Source organism: Lolium rigidum, chromosome 4, assembly GCF_022539505.1.
Source record: "Lolium rigidum isolate FL_2022 chromosome 4, APGP_CSIRO_Lrig_0.1, whole genome shotgun sequence".
NCBI classification, from domain to species: Eukaryota; Viridiplantae; Streptophyta; class Magnoliopsida; order Poales; family Poaceae; genus Lolium; species Lolium rigidum.
This window is the reverse complement of record NC_061511.1, coordinates 75,202,566-75,221,783: the sequence shown is the minus strand read 5'-3', so window position 1 is coordinate 75,221,783 and position 19,218 is coordinate 75,202,566. Positions and strand designations below refer to the sequence as shown.

Genomic DNA, 19,218 nt, shown 5'->3' with positions numbered 1-19,218 from the left:
TCGGCGGGGCACGTGAGGGTGTTGCCGACGGCGGGCGCGGTTGGTCGGCTGTTGAGGGGGTGCTTACACTCTCGGTGGTGGTGCCCCTGTAGCTGCTGCCTGGAACTTCGGGCCCGCTCGGCCCATCTGGGCTTCTACGGGCTGACGCTGTGGTGCTGGTTGTAGGAAGGCGCGATGGAGGCTGTCAGCCTGGATCTTGCCATCCAGTCTCATCCGGTGGTGGTCTTGGTGGGTCGTGGTCAGCGCCTTCCCCAGCTTGGCTCTCTGCGGTGGTGTGGCCATATATTGTGCCCATCTCTACGGTTCAGCGGGACAATGGGGTCGACGGTCGGGTCGGGAGAAATCCCTGCTTTTTGTGGACGACGACGATGCCCACGGGTGCCGTGTTCATCCTTGGAGGCATCGTTGTGGCCCTGATTCGTCTTCCTCACCCGAGCACTGGGGGAACCTAGGTCCGGTTGCCAGATCGGGCGACGACGACACCATGATGTCGCTTCCTTCTTGATGGTGGTGTCGATGTTGGCAGCTGCTTGGAGCATGGGCCTTGGGGGCACAATATACTCCGTGGATGGTTCTTCTTGGTTGACGACTTCCTATGGACTGGCCGGGTCCTGCTGTCCACTCGCCGACTTCCTCTAGGCGATTATGAGTCCTCTAGGCCTTGGGGGCACAATAAAACTCTCCACATCCCTAAAACCATGTTTTTGTCTGCTTCCCCTGTCACGCGAAAATTAGACAAATTTTGACTGAAACTCCAAATGATTATTTAAAAATGACACTGCATCTGACGAAAATAATTCTACTCCAGCAAAAGCCCTTGATTCTTGTGTGTCTAGAAGACTGTCGCGTACGAAAACATGCTCAACTACGGCACTCCCACAGTCCACAGGGATCCGATGCTGCGGCCGCCGGCAGCATTCCCACCACTTTCCCCGGGGACACGCTCCACTGCCGGCCGCTGGGCCCCACCCCCAAGACATCATTCATCCAAGGAACGTTAATCACAGTGCCGTGTTGGCAGTTACCCTCCGCCCGCGTCTCCAGCTCACGGCCAGTAATAATTTCGAACTGGAAACCCCCGGACGGTCCGGTCCAGGGGCATGACGGTAAACTCACCCCCGAAAACCCCCACGCTCCCTCCCCATGCGTTTTAACCTTTTTTGGGCTTTAGCGCTCCCCACAGTTCCGTAACCTCTTTCTCCCTGCCTGCCTGCCAGCCAGCCACTGCCTCCATTCCTCCCGGCTGCATCTCCCTCCCGGCTAGCCTGCAGTTCGGGCTACGGATCGGATCTCCGGCGAACCTAGGTAACTCCTGCGGCTGCCCTCATCTCAATCTAGTGTCTCCTTCTCTTTGCGACGCTCTCTGCCTGCCCCTTTCCGTGGCGCTGTGCCTCCGTTGTGGGGCGGCGCGGAGTGGCGGTACGGCGGGGTGAGTGGGTGGTTCGTCGGCGTTTCTAGCCCTGTAGGCTGCACAACCGCCGCGGAATTTCTGTTTCTCTCCGTCTTCCTCCTGCTCCTGGCCCCAGTCCCTAGCGAGGGATCGATCCGTAATGTTTCCTTTTTAATTACCTGTACGGCTGTGTACGTGCCTGCTCCGCGAAGATGCAATCGATCCTGTCCTCTGTAGGAGTAACTCTTTTTTTCTTTTTAGCTCAGATGCGATTCTGCCCGTCAAACGTCCCGTGGCCCGTGCTGTTGCCGGGCGCTCGTTCCATACGTCCATGTCATGGATTCAGTCTCCTCAGATTCAACGTGGTCATCAAATTTTACCTTCGCCCGTTGCTACAGCGGCACAATTCCATCCACGCTTCAGTCAAATTAGCTCTGTTTGTTTCGCGTTGCACTTGTTATATTCTGGATAGACAGTTTATCCGTTGTTCTGCTGAACGGCACTGTTCCGATGCTGACGGCGCTCTTGATGCCATTCGTGTGTCGTCTATCTACGCGTGACCCTGCCATGCCTTCTGGTGGATACCGGATCTCCAATAATGTCCAACTCATTGAGCAGTGTTCCTGAATCCTGATGGCCCTATTCTGTGAATAATGCTGTTTTTGGTAGCACGTTCGCGGCTTCTTGCCTGAACCCCAAAGTGTTGATCAACGTGGGGCAGAACGTCTCCTGTCCATTCTTCCTGTCTGTCTGAAAATTGCTCCCCAGTTCATTGAATCGAGTTGCCTGGCCTGCGTACCCAACAGGCTACATAGCTGTAGTTGCTGTGTCCTTTGCAGTTGGACATCTGATACCCAAGTCCCAGCCATTTTATTCTAAGAATAATACAACTTCTCATCGACTTCACTGTATGTCTGTTTCTCAAGTATGCAAATGTGCATCCTACGTTTGCGATTTTCGGTCTGAGTAATACTGTTATTGTGGACACCGGCTCTAGCTTATGTTGGTATTCTTCATCTTAAAAATGTTTCTACATGTATACCAAATATGTAAGGTGATAGCATACACCTATTCACGCTTATTTAAGTAGGGATGTTTTCCTTTTTCCACAAAAATGTCACTGTCTTCCACTCCATGTTACCCTTCTATAGATAGCTTGTCATTGTCAGTCATGGGCTTCCAGCAGTCCTGGTCCCCCGGGGTTTAGCATCCTATCTGTCTACTCTTCCTGCCATGTGCTCATCAGTAGGATATAAGCTTTGCTTACCTGAGAAGAAGTTATGGTTTTCCATCATCCTTTATATAGTGTGTGTGCAAGAGCTACTTTCTCGGTCAGATCATTGCGTATTTGTGCAGTCTTTCCTATGCACAGGCAAGTCATTCAATTAGAGATTTTGAGTAACAGAGCTTGTTTTGCCAGCAAGGTCATACAGAACTTTGTTGTATATTTGTAATCAAGGTTATTTTTAGTACTTTATATGTCCTCATGTGTGTGTACCTTGTTCTTTATTCTCACTTGTATATCCTTTTGGATCATTATCAGGTCTGCATAACCGAGCGGGTTTTCTTATTTTCTTTCGAAGATGAAGGGATCAAAAGTGACACAGTCAAGGAAATCCCGCTCATGGTGGTGGGATAGCCACATCAGTCCAGAAAACTCCAAGTGGCTCTCTGAGAACTTACAAGGTAATTCATTTTCTCTTTTGGCGCCTACATGGCAATGACTTGCCTTGTAAATTCTCAGGACTGGAATTGGATAGTTTGTTGACTGTTTTATTTCAATCCTGGTCCCCAATCTCATTCTAAGTTGTTTTTTGAACATAACCATTCTTCTAAATGAACAGAGATGGAGACGCAAGTGGCAGAGATGCTGGGACTTGTTGAGGAGGAAGGTGAATCGCCTGCAGAAAAGGCTGAGGTGTATTACCAAGAACGGCCCGTGCTTGTTGCCCATATCAAGAATTTCTGCCGCATGTATCGTGCCCTTGCTGAGCGGTATGACAATGTAACTGGAGAATTGCGCAAAAATATCCCATCATCGCTGCAGTCACATGGCTCTGGTGGTATCTCTGAATCAGATTCTGAGACACGGTCTCCCTCTCCATCCGCAGAGCCTGACGTGGAAGACAAGAAGGGGAGTGATGGGTCGTCTTCATCTTCAGAATCTGAGTCAGAGCTTGATGATGCCAAAGAAGAAAATGGCAACAGCATGTTTTATGCCTTGAGCCAAAGAATTATTGAGCTTGAAGATGAGCTTCATGAAGCAAGAGGAAAACTTGACGCCTTAGAGGAAAAGAACATGCATTCCCAAAATTTTGGTGCTAGCTCAGAAGGGTCTGAACATGACGAAAAACTGCAGGTTTCAAATGTGGAAATCGAAAATTGTCTTGAGAAGGATCTTGAAGAAAACAACAGTGAGAAGGAAGCATTGGAAGCTGTGCTGTTGTTGAAAAACGAGACTGATGGGCTGAAGGAAGCAATGGCTTCAGCAGCTAAGCAGTTTGAAATTGAATTGGCGCATCGTGATCTTGAAGTTGACAAGTGCAAGGAGGAGCTTAGAGAACTTTCAGCAAAGTATCTGCATGATAAATCTGCTCTTGAGGCTGAGACTGGAAGGCTCCAGGCAGTAATCACAAATTACGAAGGTGAGCTAGCAAGATTGTCACAGGAGAAGTTGCAGCTGGGGTGTCGCATTGAAGAGCTTGAACAGGCAGCATGCAGCTTAGATTATTCAGCTTCCGAGATGGTGAAGCTGCAAGAAGTAATAAAGAATACAAAAGCAGAATTAGAAGAAGTTTCACTGGAGAAAGCAGAAACCATCATGAACCTGGAAGCGGAGCTAGAAATAGCCTTACAAGAGAAATCAGTACTTCAGGACCGTATCAAGGAGCTGGAGAAGGTGGTGTGTGAGTCTTTGGACAAACATTCGCTTGAGAAGTCTGCTCTTAGTGCTGAAGTTTTAACACTATCAGAGGCCAATACCTCTCTCGAAAGCAAGCTTGCATCCATGGAAGAAGAGCTTAGGCAAGCTTATGCTGACAAGGCACAAGAATCCATGAACAGCGAGAAGCAAATCTGTGGGCTGAATCAAGACCTTGCCAACCTTACAAGCAAGATCGAAGTGATGTTATCCGAGAAAGCCACAGTTGATAACAAGCTGGCCACTCTATTAACTGACATCACGTCACGTGATGATAAGATGAAACAGATGACGGCAGATGCCGCTGTTGTGCACAAATCCCTGTCGGAGCTGCGTGCCCGGGTTTCTGAGCTTGAGGAACTGGTGGAGAAGCAAAAGCTTGCCATCTCTGAGAGTGCCGAGGGGAAGCGCGAGGCAATCAGGCAGCTGTGCTTCTCTCTTGATCACTACCGCAGCGGGTATCAGCAGCTCCGCCAGATGCTGCAGCAGGGGCACAGGAGACCATTGGCGCTGATGGCAGCCTGATCAAGTGCATCCTTCTTGGATTCCCAAGATCCTTCTGTGCTATGAATTGGATTCTGTAGCTTCTTCAGTTCAGAAGAACTCTGTGATGTCCTTGTGCAACTGTACTGTAATGCAAGAATCATGTCGGTCATTGTTTGCTCTTTAAAACTTCCTTACACTCTTGTCAGATATTCAAGATGGTGAATTCTATGTTTTGGTCTTTGAAACAGTGATGTTAGTTTGCCAACCTGTGGCATGTTTGAGTCAGTCTTGTGTCTTCCAATCTAAGCTGAATTTGTCAAGTTAAGTGAATGTGCCTTTATCTCATACAAGTATTGTTGCTGAGATGTGGTCAAGAAGCTGGAGTAAGAAATTCATGAGTAATAACCTCATCAAGTCAGAGGCAAATTCTGAAGCTAACCTGGTAATCTGGTACATCCCAGTTCTAGTGCATCCGTTGCTGTAAAATTGCTGCAAAGTTGATGTAAAAATTCGTGAAAAAGGCTCCTACCTTTTGCACAGAAGTATTGTCTTGATTAATTTGGAATCCTTTTCTGGTATGTAAATATTTTCTCGATAAAGTCTGAATCCTTTGATTATGTGCAAATATCATCAGACTATCCTGTGTCATACTGAAGTACTCCCCTCTTTTCCATAATTCTTGTTGTGGTTCCAATTCAAATTTAAACTTCAATCACGACAAGAATTATAGAATGGAGGGAGTAATTTTCTAAGAATATCCGAACAATGCCGATCTCCTTTCATGCCTCATCATTTTTCACAATCACATTTTCTTGATCAGAAGAAAGAATCGCTTTAGACATGAAGTATTTTGTATCGCAGAATTTCTACATGCCTTGCACTGGATCAAAGGGCAAAGGCTGGGCTGGGCCGAACGGTCCCTTCATGGTAATATTTCCTGCCCAGCCCATCCGGCCCAAAAGTCTGGGCCCTCATCTGAGGGTGCCTAGCCCAGCTCTTGATGAGCCCAAAATATTGTGTACTCCTCCGTTCCATATCAGTTGTTGCATTTTTGAATGTATCTATACACAAAATGTTACTAGATACATCCAAATCAATGACAACTAGTATGGAAGGGAGGGAGTAGTATATATAGTTAACTAGATGATACCCCGCACGTTGTTGCGAGAAACTTGTGAAATAAACTTTGCGAAACATGAAATTTAAATCTATGACTCTTTCTTTTGGAATAATTTTAGTAAACCGGATTAGGAGGACCATAAAGTGTTCAATGTATTCACAAAGCTCAAATGAAGAGGGAAAGCATATTATGTCAAGATAACACTGTTTAAATCAGCCATATAACTATATGGAATATAAATGATTTTACTTCGCCCAATTATATTGCATAAGATCATGCTTTTGATTGTATATAAGATAGTTACATCGTGGAGGAGGTCTGTGATAGAGTGTTTATCTCCAAAATTACTTTACATATTACTCCCTCCGACTCAAAGCTTAGGGCGTAAAAAAAATCCGTTTTTTCCTCAAAGATTAAGGCACGGGTCGTGTGCAATCGCTATATATGTTTCCGTTTCTACTCCGTTTGTATCCCCTCGTTCTTAATGCGCCGCAACTTTGTTCTTCCTCTTCTGCGCCAATTTAATTCGCCGCCTCTCAATCCTTTCCATAGTAGACGCCTGTTCGTGCAGCAACCTCCTAGCGATGGGCGAGCGGCGTGCGTTGAGAGAAGATACGGAGAGCAGACAGCCAGAGACAGCTACGCATGAGAAACGAAGAGTCCTAGCTAGGCATGAGAAAAGGAATCTCCCTTGTTTCTGCCATGAATGCAGGGGTAAAAGAGAAAACTACGGATACCCCTAATCCTTCCTTAATAACCGCGCTCAGAAATTAACGTCTTAAGCTTTGGGTTGGAGGGAGTATTAAGAAGAAAAACAACCAAACTATTTCATGCATTGCAACATTCGCCTTCCTTGGATGATGCTTGGAATCTACCTTCCCAAGGTTAATATATCTAATTAATTTCATGCACTCAGCGTAAACATACCATCACCCTGCATGTGAGTGGTGTTACATAGTATAGTAGATGAGAAAGAAAATATTTCTCTTCACCTTAATTTATTTTTGGGCCCGTATTAGTGACAAATACACTGAATAATATACTATTTTGGTGCATAACACAACATGACAAAATGGATTTTCTTGCTAGTTGCTACGCTGTATGCAACATAATGTAAACAAAATATCTAGACAATAACCAAACTAAGATGAGTGTGCATGATTTAGCAGTCATTAATTGGTGTTATGACTAATATACCACTACCTTAGCCCTAGTTTTTTCCACCTTTGCTAGACAACTATGATAAACAACATAAAAAGTATGCAGTGCCATTTTAGACATCTCACCTTTGCAACACCAACACCACAACCACAATGAATAGAGGAACATTAAAAGAAAGATTAAACTGAGAGAGAACTGCTAGCAGAGCCGCTGTAGTAGCAGGCAACCGTGGCAACCACATTGCCGCCTTCCTGCAGCGCAATCAAGAAGCAAGTAAACCAAATAGAAGCAAGTGTGACATTTAGAACTTGCTAATTTAGCAAATACTACTTATAGAGACACCTTCAGTATATGAGCTTGATTTGCTTGTAGGCTGCAAAAGCTAAAAAAAACAGTAATGGGACATTATAAAAACAGAAGGAAAAATATACTCCATAATTTCTATAAGTGAAGTTATACTTCACATTTTCTTATCAGTACAGATACCGAGGGCTTATCTAGTGGAGAAGGCTGATGGTGAAACTCGAGGTGGATGTCGTTGTTAATCTAGGTAAAACTGAATGTATGAAGAAAGGTAGAAAATTGCAAATCAGACATGTAGGGGACAAATCTATTAAAACCATCAACGTGCTCTAACGTTCATTCATAAGGAAGTCTTGATGATAACTTCGATCATACTTGTGCAAGCTTAGGCCGGTGAAAGAAGATGAAATGAACATCCTGTAGAAAGCAGTTAACTTGGGGTAGAAAGCAGTTAACTTGGAGAGAGAGAGAGAGAGAGAGAGAGAGAGAGAGAGAGAGAGAGAGAGAATATATTCCTGAATAACTTGGGGAGACAGAGAATACAAAGCAGTAAAGTTAAGGTGGCCACCTAGTTAGAGCAATTCCAATAGTGTAGCCAGCTGCTAGCTATAAGCCAAGTGCCATGTCATCTATAGCTAACTTAGAGCCAACATATACAATAGTGAGCTATAAAAGTGTAGTACTTTTACAATACATGGCCCACCTTTTAGTCTCACATAGTGCCTAGGAGCACGTGCTAGAGCTGGCTACAAGATAAGAGCCCACTCCTCTTCTCTCCCCTAATCTCTCTCTTCCAACTAAGCAAATTTATAATATTTTATCTCTTATAGCCAGCTGACTGTACCTTATTGTACTTGCTCTTATTGAGTGTTCTAATTCACTCATCGGCGCAATTGCGTTCATTCTCTCCATTATTATTTTTCCGTTGAGTCATTTGCAAGGTTTAAAATAGCGCGCTATTTCTCCGCTAATACCACGCAATAGCATATTTGGAGGGTCTACGTTAAATTTTAGTAATTTTGCTCGCTATAGCGCTATTTGTGAAATAGCATGATATATCGTGCTAAAACTTCATAGCCTTAGTGCGCTGTTTTTTCAATCTAAGTTGCTTTCACTTTTTCGTGGTGATAAACTACAATATGTTGGTCCCTTTTGTAGATTAGAACCTAATATCGCTAATGGTGATGATTCTTAATAAATAATTTATATTATGTTGTTGCCTTGTGGAATACTGATGTTAGCCTTCTGAAAAATTAGAGATCTATTTGTTGTATGTGGTTATGTATGTATGATTCAGTCATTTTTTGGACTAAATATCCAACCTTTTTTAGCGAAATCCTTTATTTTTAGAATATATTTAATATTTTTTCAAAACGCTATTTTAAATATAGCACGAAATTAGCACGATATAGCGTCCATAGCGTTTGAAGGAGGCCGACGCTATTTTATTTAGCACGCTATTTTAAACCTTGGTCATTTGGAACAAAAGAAGAACATTGGAGCCCTTCCCAAGCAAAAAAGAATTGCAGGGATCGCCTCAGGATGTCTTGTAATATGGAGCAACACCAACAAAAAAGAGGGAACTACAAACAACAGACCTCGTCGAGAGTTCAACTGGCCAGAACGGAGCCTGGACGGTAGGAGAAGAACGGCCAAGCTGCAGCCTCCTGGAGCTAGAGCGTCCTAGCAGTATCGAGTCAAGGAGTAGCACAACACTGCCTTAGCTCAGGCGTCGATAGTCGCCGGAGAAGGGCGTGCGTGAAGTAATAAAGCTGCCCGTGGTGCCGGCCGGAGGAAGAGCCAAGGCATATGAGAATGTGTACACTACAGCTTCTGAGTTGGAGATGATATAAAGCTCGATGTTGTGTGGTGGCATGCCAACAGTCTCATGCGTGCAGCAGCTAGAATTGATGGCTAGTGGTATATTATGACTCTTCGCATTGGTAGCAAAGTTGAAAATAAATGTGATGCAAGGTACCGCACAACAATTGTATGAAGCGTTTGCATGTCCAAAGAAATGAATTAGTGGGAAAGCAACACGGAGAGGGCAGCCGCACTTGTTCTGCATGAATGGACCAAGATGGCTGATATGGTGGGCCCGATGAGGTGGCATAGCTGCATGTTTAGAGAAATAGGTTAGTGGGGATGAACTTCTTAGTTATATAGGATGTAGCTAACAAAGCAAGGGACTCACAACAAATTGAGAGAAGCATGGGAGATGCTGACACTGTGTGGGATTCCATTGCTGTCATTTTATATGTATACGGTTACAATTATTTACGCTCCCAATGTGCTTATGATGTAGCACCCGATGGATTTTTAGCTAGCGTGTATCATCTTACGAGAATACAGTATGGCATAGATAATCCAGAAGAAGTCTGTATAAAAGTCTTTGCCCAAAAGGATAATTCTAGAATTCCGTTTGTCTTCTGGATTTGAAGAAGTGCCGATTTTCAAGAACGCGAATCTTATGATATGGTGTGAATCTCTTATGATAATCATCCGCGCCTTAAACATATCCTAATGCCTGAAAGTTGGATAGGGTGGCCCTTACGTAAGGACTATATAACCCCCAATTTTTATGAAATACAAGATGCTCATTGAATGATAAAAAATTCATGCTCACTTATACAACGCAATTCCAGATTTTATTCCAGTAAAGGGATATTTACGTTCCGTTTCTAGATGAAACGGAATACCTATTTCTAATTAAATCCTATTGTACAAAAGCAGTCTAGATAGACTGAGCAAAAAAAAGGTTTCATTTAGATTCCCTATTTTGAAAATCACATATTAATTTCCTTCATAATGAACAGAAAGATAGGATGACTCAAAGAAGTTCTCTACCACGAACTTTGTATCGCGCACATGACTTAGCACAACTAGGAAAGTAAGATTAAGATAAGCAAGACTAAAAAAAGATTCGTCGGAATAGCAGAATATAAAATTAAGAAATGCAAAAAAATAAATAAAGGGGGAGCCTAATCTAACCTCCTTCTGTACCATAAAGAAAAGATATATTTTTTCTTTCTACTTCTATAAAACAAGTGCTTCTTTATTCTTTATTATAGACTTATCCACTTAGATGAATAAATCATACTCTATTTATATTATTAATGAATATGTATCCCAACCCATCTCGAGGTATTTGTATCAATACCTATTCGGTAGATCTTTTTTTCTCTGCCAGGAACCAGATTTGAACTGGTGACACGAGGATTTTCAGTCATCTGCTCTATCAACTGAGCTATCCTGACCTTTTCTTGTGCATCATCCTAGTAGAGTATTTGTATCTACGTCAATTAAATGGACTAAAAAATAAATTAAATAAAGGATTTCAAATTCGAAATTTTAAAATGGGGGGGGTAGTCCTATGCATTGTACATGGCTTACTTAATAATACTGAAAAATAGAGCGAATAACCGGGATTCTTTCCCGATACTCTAATAAAAAACAAATATATTCTAGGATAAGATCCATTGAGTTCTCTTCGCACTCCTTTGTGAAAGAGTAGAATGAGAAAGCTAATGAATCTTAAACCATGTGATAAAAAGAAAAAAAGAGGATAAATACTATAAGTTAGGGAATAAAGGAGGGTTTGGAAAAGATTCCTCAAGAGTCTCAGGGCCCAGAAGCGCGTGATAAATACCACCGAAGCCTAAGACTGCGGAGGAAATTAGGTGAAGTACTCCAGATACGAAGTACGGAAAAGTATCTAGAACTTCTCCCCCTGGTCCTACTCCCCAACCTAGAGTAGCTAAGTGTGGAAGTAAAATTAAGCCTTGTTCATACATGGGCTTTTCTGGTAAGAAATGAGCCACTTCAAATAGGTTCATTGCTCCGGCCCGAATACGATTAATCCGGCATGAGCTACGTGAGCTCCAAGTAGCTTACCGGGACAAATTGATAAGTCTGGCATTCCCGACCCCACCAAGCAAAGCCGGTGGTTTCTTGGTCACGACGAGCTAAAACGAAAGTTCCATTAAAGAGCGTTTCCACGTGGTAGAACCTCCTCAGGGAATATAAGATTTTCATGAGGCTGATCCCGAGCTGCCATCCACGCACGAATACCCTCGTTTAAAAGAATATTTTTGGTGTAGAAAGTCTCAAATTCAGGATCTTCCGCTGCACGGATTTCCTGGGAAACAAAGGCATAGGCACGTAAGTTCAGAGCCAGGCCTACTACGCCAATAGCACTCATCCATAAACCCTCACATCGTACTGTGCTCTCTTGTAGCTGGATTCCCCGGAACCACAAGAATCCTTAGAATGGGATTCCAACTCAGCACCTTTTGTTTTGAGATTTTGAGAAGAGTTGCTCTTTGGAGAGCACAGTACGATGAAAGTTGTAAGCTGTGTTCGGGGGGGAGTGATGTCTACGGGTGCTTCTATTCTTGTAGACAGTGTTGGGCCTCCAAGAGCAGAGGTTTGCAGAACAGCAGCAAGTTTCCCTTAAGTGGATCACCCAAGGTTTATCGAACTCAGGGAGGAAGAGGTCAAAGATATCCCTCTCAAGCAACCATGCAATCACGATACAAGAAGTCTCTTGTGTCCCCAACACACCTAATACACTTGTCAGATGTATAGGTGCACTAGTTCGGCGAAGAGATAGTGAAATACAAGTAGTATGGATGTATATGAGTGGTAATAGCAATCTGAATAAAATATGGCAGCGAGTAAACATGCAACGGAACAAGTAAATAAACGGAGATTCGATGTTTGGAAACAAGGCCTAGGGATCATACTTTCACTAGTGGACACTCTCAACTTTGATCACATAATAAAACCACTCTACACTCTCTTGTTGGATGATGAACACCACTAATTGCGTAGGGCTACAAGAGCACCTCAATGCCGGAGTTAACAAGCTCCACAACATTCAATGTTCATATTTAAATAACCTTAGAGTGCATGATAGATCATTGCAATTACACCAAGTACTAACATAGCATGCACACAGTCACCATCACAAGTATGAAGGAGGAATAGATCACATCAATACTATCATAGCAATAATTAACTTCATAATCTACAAGAGATTACAATCATAACCTACGCCAAGTACTACACGATGCACACACTCGTCACCATTACACCGTGGAGGAGGAATAGAGTACTTTAATAACATCACTAGAGTAACACATAGATGAATTGTGATACAAAACTCATATGAATCTCAATCATGTAAGGCAGCTCATGAGATCATTGTATTGAAGTACATATGAGAGAGATTAACCACATAGCTACCGGTACAGCCCCGAGCCTCGATGGAGAACTACTCCCTCCTCATGGGAGACAGCAGCGGTGATGAAGATGGCGGTGGTGTCGATGGAGATGCCTTCCGGGGCACTTCCCCGTCCCGGCGGCGTGCCGGAACGGAGACTCCTGTCCCCCGGATCTTGGCTTCGCGATGGCGGCGGCTCCGGAAGGTTTCTCGTACCGTGGCTTTTCCGTATCGAGGTTTTAGGTCGAGGAGGCTTAAATAGGCGAAGAGGCGGAGTCGGAAGGCCGACGAGGCGGTGACACAATAGGGGGCGCGGCCCGGGCCCTGGCCGCGCCACCCTATCATCTGGTGGCCCTGTGGCCCTCCTCTGCTGGCTCTCGGGTGTTCTGGAAGCTTCGTGGAAAAATAGGATGTTGGGCATTGATTTCGTCCGATTCCGAGAATATTTCCTTACTAGGATTTCTGAAACCAAAAACAGCAGAAAACAGCAACTGGCCCTTCGGCATCTCGTCAATAGGTTAGTTCCGGAAAACGCATAATAATGACATATAATGTGTATAAAACATGTGTGTATCATCATAAAAGTAGCATGGAACATAAGAAATTATAGATACGTTTGAGACGTATCAAGCATCCCCAAGCTTAGTTCCTACTCGCCCTCGAGTAGGTAAACGATAACAAAGATAATTTCTGAAGTGACATGCTATCATAATCTTGATCATACTATTGTAAAGCATATGAGATGAATGCAGCGATTCGAAGCAATGGCAAAGATAATGAGTAAACAAATGAATCATATAGCAAAGACTTTTCATGAATAATACTTTCAAGACAAGCATCAATAAGACTTGCATAAGATTTACTCATAAAGCAATAAATTCAAAGTAAAGGCATTGAAGCAACACAAAGGAAGATAAAAGTTTCAGCGGTTGCTTTCAACTTCAACATATTTATCTCATGGATAATTGTCAACACAAAGCAATATAAAAAGTGCAATAAGTAAACATGTAAGAATCAATGCACACAGTTGATACAAGTGTTTGCTTCTGAGATAGAAGGAATGGGTAAACTGACTCAACATAAAGTAAAAGATAGGCCCTTCGCAGAGGGAAGCAGGGATTACTATTTTTGTGCTAGAGCTTTTCATTTTGAAAACAAGAAACAATTTTGTCAACGGTAGTAATAAAGCATATGTGTTATGTATAAGACATCTTATAAGTTGCAAGCCTCATGCATAGTATACCAATAGTGCTCGCACCTTGTCCTAATTAGCTTGGATTAACACGGATTATCATTGCATAGCATATGTTTCAACCAAGTGTCACAAAGGGGTACCTCTATGCCGCTTGTACAAAGGTCTAAGGAGAAAGCTCGCATTGGATTTCTCGCTTTTGATTATTCTCAACTTAGACATCCATACCGGGACAACATAGACAACAGATAATGGACTCCTCTTTAATGCATAAGCATTCAACAACAATTGAAATTCTCATAAGAGATTGAGGATTAGTTGTCCACACTGAAACTTCCACCATGAATCATGGCTTTAGTTAGCGGCCCAATGTTCTTCTCTAACAGTATGCATACTCAAACCATATGATCATGAAAATCGCTCTTACTTCAGACAAGATGAACATGCATAGCACCTCACATGATATTCAACAAAGGTAAAGTTGATGGCGTCCCCAGAAACATGGTTACCGCTCAACAAGCAACTTATTAAGAAATAAGACACATAAGTACATATTCTTCACCACGATAGTTTTTAAGCTATTTGTCCCATGAGCTATATATTGCAAAGGCAAAGAATATAATTTTAAAGGTAGCACTCAAGTAATTTACTTTGGAATGGCGGAGAAATACCATGTGGTAGGTAGGTATGGTGGACACAAATGGCATGGTTATTGGCTCAAGGATTTGGATGCACGAGAAGAATTCCCTCTCAATACAAGGCTAGGCTAGCAAGGTTGTTTGAAGCAAACTCAAGTATAAAAGGTGCAGCAAAGCTCACATATGAACATATTGTAACTATTATAAGACTTTACATTGTCTCCTTGTTGTTCAAACACCTCAACCAGAAAATATCTAGACTCTAGAGATCAATCATGCAAACCAAATTTTAGCAAGCTCTATGTAGTTCTTCATTAATAGGTACAAGGTACATGATGCAAGAGCTTAAACATGATCTATATGAGCACAACAATTGCCAAGTATCAAATTATTCAAGACATTATACCAATTACCACATGCAGCATTTTCTGTTTCCAACCATATAACAATTAACGAAGCAGTTTCAACCTTCGCCATGAACATTAAAAGTAAAGCTAAGAACATATGTGTTCATATGAACCAGCGGAGCGTGTCTCTCTCCCACACAAGCATGAATTTATTCAGAGAATGAAAATAACAAAACGAAAATAAAAGCACACAGACGCTCCAAGTAAAGTACATAAGATGTGACCGAATAAAAATATAGTTTCAAGAGAAGGAACCTCGATAAGTTGTCGATGAAGAAGGGGATGCCTTGGGCATCCCCAAGCTTAGATGCTTGAGTCTTCTTGAAATATGCAGGGATGAACCACGGGGCATCCCCAAGCTTAGACTCTTCACTCTTCTTGATCATAGTATATCATCCTCCTCTCTTGACCCTTGAAAACTTCCTCCACACCAAACTCGAAACAAACTCATTAGAGGGTTAGTGCATAATCAAAAATTTACATGTTCAGAGGTGACACGATCATTCTTAACACTTCTGGACATTGCTCAACGCTACTGGAAGATAATGGAACAAAGAAATCCATCCAACACAGTGAAAGAGGCAATGCGAAATAAAAGGCAGAATCTGTCAAAACAGAACAGTCCGTAAAGAAGAATTTTATAGAGGCACCAGACTTGCTCAGCTGAAAATTCTCAAATTGAATGAAAGTTGCGTACATATCTGAGGATCATGCATGTAAATTGGCAGATTTTTCTGAGTTACCTACAGAGAATCATACCCAAATTCGTGACAGCAAGAAATCTGTTTCTGAGCAGTAATCCAAATCTAGTATGAACCTTACTATCAAAGACTTTACTTGGCACAACAAATGCAATAAAATAAGATAAGGAGAGGTTGCTACAGTAGTAACAACTTCCAAGACACAAATATAAAACAAAAGTACTGTAGTAAAATAAACACATGGGTTATCTCCCAAGAAGTGCTTTCTTTATAGCCATTAAGATGGGCTCAGCAGTTTTAATGATGCACTCGCAAGAAATAAGAGTTGAAGCAAAAGAGAGCATCAAGAGGCAAATTCAAAACAAATTTAAGCCTAACATGCTTCCTATGCATAGGAATCTTGTAAATAAACAAATTCATGAAGCATGATGCAACAAGCATAGAAAGATAAAACAAGTGTAACTTGAAAAATTTCAGCATATAGAGAGGTGTTTTAGTAACATGAAAATTTCTACAACCATATTTTCCTCTCTCATAATAACTTTCAGTAGCATCATGAGCAAACTCAACAATATAACTATCAAACGAAACATTCTTATCATGAGTCTCATGCATAAAATTATTACTACTCCCAACATAAGCATAATCAGTTTTATTAGTTGTAGTGGGAGCAAATTCAACAAAGTAACTATGATTATTATTCTCATCAAGTGTAGGAGGCATAGTATAATCATAATAAAATTTACTCTCCACAGTAGGCGGCACCAAAAGACCACTATCATTATAATCATCATATATGGGAGGCATATCATAATCAACATAAACTTTCTCCTCAATACCCGGAGGGCTAAAGAGATCATTTTCATCAAAACCGACCTCCCCAAGCTTAAAATTTTCTATATCATTAGCAACAATGGTGTTCAAAGCGTTCATACTAATATCATTGCTACTAGCATGCAAATAAGGTTCCATAGGTTTTTTAATTTTCGCATTAAACCATTCATGTCTTGACTCGGGAAATAGTACAAAAAGCTCACAGATGTTTTCCATTATGCCTTACTAGTGTTTAACAAGAAACAAAAAGATGCAATTGCAGGATCTAAAGGAAATAGCTTCGAGCACACTGATACGTCTCCAACGTATCGATAATTTCTTATGTTCCATGCTACATTATTGATGATATCTACATGTTTTATACACATTATATGTCGTATTTATGCATTTTCCGGCACTAACCTATTAACGAGATGCCGAAGAGCCAGTTGCTGTTTTCTGCTGTTTTTGGTTTCAGAAATCTTAGTAAAGAAATATTCTCGGAATTGGACGAAATCAACGCCCAGGGTCCTATTTTGCCACGAAGCTTCCAGAAGACCGAAGGAGAGTCGAAGTGGGGCCACGAGGTGGCCGGACACCAGGGCGGCGCGGCCCGGGCGCCGGCCGCGCCGGCCTGTCGTCCGGGCCCTCGTGACGCCCCTTTACCTGCCCTTCGCCTACAAATAGCCTCCGTCGCGAAACCCCCGGCATCGAGAGCCACGATACGGAAAACCTATCGAGACGCTGCCGCCGCCAATCCCATCTCGGGGGATTCTGGAGATCACCTCCGGCACCCTGCCGGAGAGGGGATTCATCTCCCGGAGGACTCTTCACCGCCATGGTCGCCTCCGGAGTGATGAGTGAGTAGTTCACCCCTGGACTATGGGTCCATAGCAGTAGCTAGATGGTTGTCTTCTCCTCATCGTGCTTCATTGTCGGATCTTGTGAGCTGCCTAACATGATCAAGATCATCTATCCGCAATACTATATGTTGTGTTTGTCGGGATCCGATGGATAGAGAATACTATGTTATGTTAATTATCAAGTTATTACCTATGTGTTGTTTATGATCTTGCATGCTCTCCGTTATTAGTAGAGGCTCGGCCAAGTTTTTGCTCTTAACTCCAAGAGGGAGTATTTATGCTCGATAGTGGGTTCATGCCTCCATTAAATCTGGGACAGAGTGACGAAAGTTCTAAGGTTGTGGATGTGCTTGTTGCCACTAGGGATAAAACATTGATGCTATGTCTAAGGATGTAGTTATTGATTACATTACGCACCATACTTAATGCAATTGTCTGTTGTTTTGCAACTTAATACTGGAAGGGGTTCGGATGATAACCTGAAGGTGGACTTTTTAGGCATAGATTCATGCTGGATAGCGGTCTATGTACTTTGTCGTAATGCCCAATTAAATCTCACTATATTTATCATATCATGTATGTGCATTGTTATGCCCTCTCTATTTGTCAATTGCCCGACTGTAATTTGTTCACCCAACATGCTTTTATCTTATGGGAGAGACACCTCTAGTGAACTGTGGACCCCGGTCCAATTCTTTACATCGCATACAATCTACTCGCAATACTTGTTTTACTGTTTTCGCAAACAATCATCTTCCACACAATACGGTTAATCCTTTGTTACTGACAAGCCGGTGAGATTGACAACCTCACTGTTTCGTTGGGGCAAAGTACTTTGGTTGTGTTGTGCGGGTTCCACGTTGGCGCCGGAATCTCCGGTGTTGCGCCGCATTACATTCCGCCACCATCAACCTTCAACGTGCTTCTTGGCTCCTCCTGGTTCGATAAACCTTGGTTTCTTTCCGAGGGAAAACTTGCTACTGTCTCGCATCACACCTTCCTCTTGGGGTTCCCATCGGACGTGTGTCAACTGCACGCATCAAGACTGTTTTCTGGCGCCGTTGCCGGGGAGATCAAGACACGCTGCAAGGGGAGTCTCCACTTCCCAATCTCTTTACTTTGTTTTTGTCTTGCTTTATTTTATTTACTACTATGTTTGCTGCATTATATCAAAACACAAAAAAATTAGTTGCTAGCTTTACTTTATTTACTGTCTTGCACTCTATATCAAAAACACAAAAAAATAGTTACTTGCATTTACTTTACTTGATTCATCATGTTTCCTTTTAATTTTACCACAAAAGACATACCGGTAGGACGTGGGTCCATAGTTGGGAGAAATAATATAGAAGAATTTTTCAATCATGTTAGTACCGTTGAAGATTTTGAAGATAGACACTTGGTAGAACTTGCTCCTACTTATGAAATTGTTGCTGCTGCTTTAGTTCGCATGTTGGAAACTAAATTTGTTAATCTCAATCCTATAATCCAACACATGTTTCTTACACTCGGTGATATGGAAGAAGGGGAAAGAAAGATTTTGTTTTAGAAACCCTTCTTAGAGAATTTGGTGGTATAGCGAGAGAGGCTAGAAAGGTCTTTATTAAATATAAGATGCTTGGTTCTTATACCAATTTTGTTAGTATTCTTGAAAATATGGACATGGAGAGAGTAAGGTACACTAATAATATTAATGATGGTGGGGAGATCAAAGCACTAATACCATGTAAGCTCCTAGCAATGAATGAAGCGTTAGAAAATAACTATGCTTGGCTTGTTCCTGAAAATTTGTTTGATGAGAGTAGCAAGCCCAAGACTAATGAAAAGGGAGCCGCTGAAACTTATGTATCTAATATACTATGCATGGTTGAGAAAACTCCAAACCCCGCTGAAGATGCTTCATCTCTTGATAATACTTGATATACACTTTCTGCGCCTAGCTGAAAGGCGTTAAAGAAAAGCGCTTATGGGAGACAACCCATGTTTTTACTACAGTATTT

The 19,218-nt window shown here is 42.3% G+C and overlaps 1 protein-coding gene across 2 annotated transcripts; it reads left to right on the top strand.

Annotated features, from left to right (window-relative positions):
* The first annotated feature begins 1,214 nt into the window (after positions 1–1,214).
* On the top strand, positions 1,215–5,121 carry LOC124649208 (protein NETWORKED 4B-like). 2 transcript variants are annotated; one of them, XM_047188865.1, is made up of 3 exons: positions 1,215–1,305; positions 2,934–3,076; positions 3,235–5,121. In XM_047188865.1, the coding sequence occupies exons 2-3, from the start codon at positions 2,974–2,976 to the stop codon at positions 4,833–4,835; spliced, it is 1,704 nt and encodes a 567-aa protein (XP_047044821.1). In that variant the 5' UTR covers positions 1,215–1,305; positions 2,934–2,973; the 3' UTR covers positions 4,836–5,121. The 2 variants fall into 2 exon arrangements, with proteins under 2 accessions (XP_047044821.1, XP_047044822.1); XM_047188866.1 differs by lacking the exon at positions 1,215–1,305 and adding an exon at positions 2,686–2,762.
* The last annotated feature ends 14,097 nt before the right edge of the window (positions 5,122–19,218 follow it).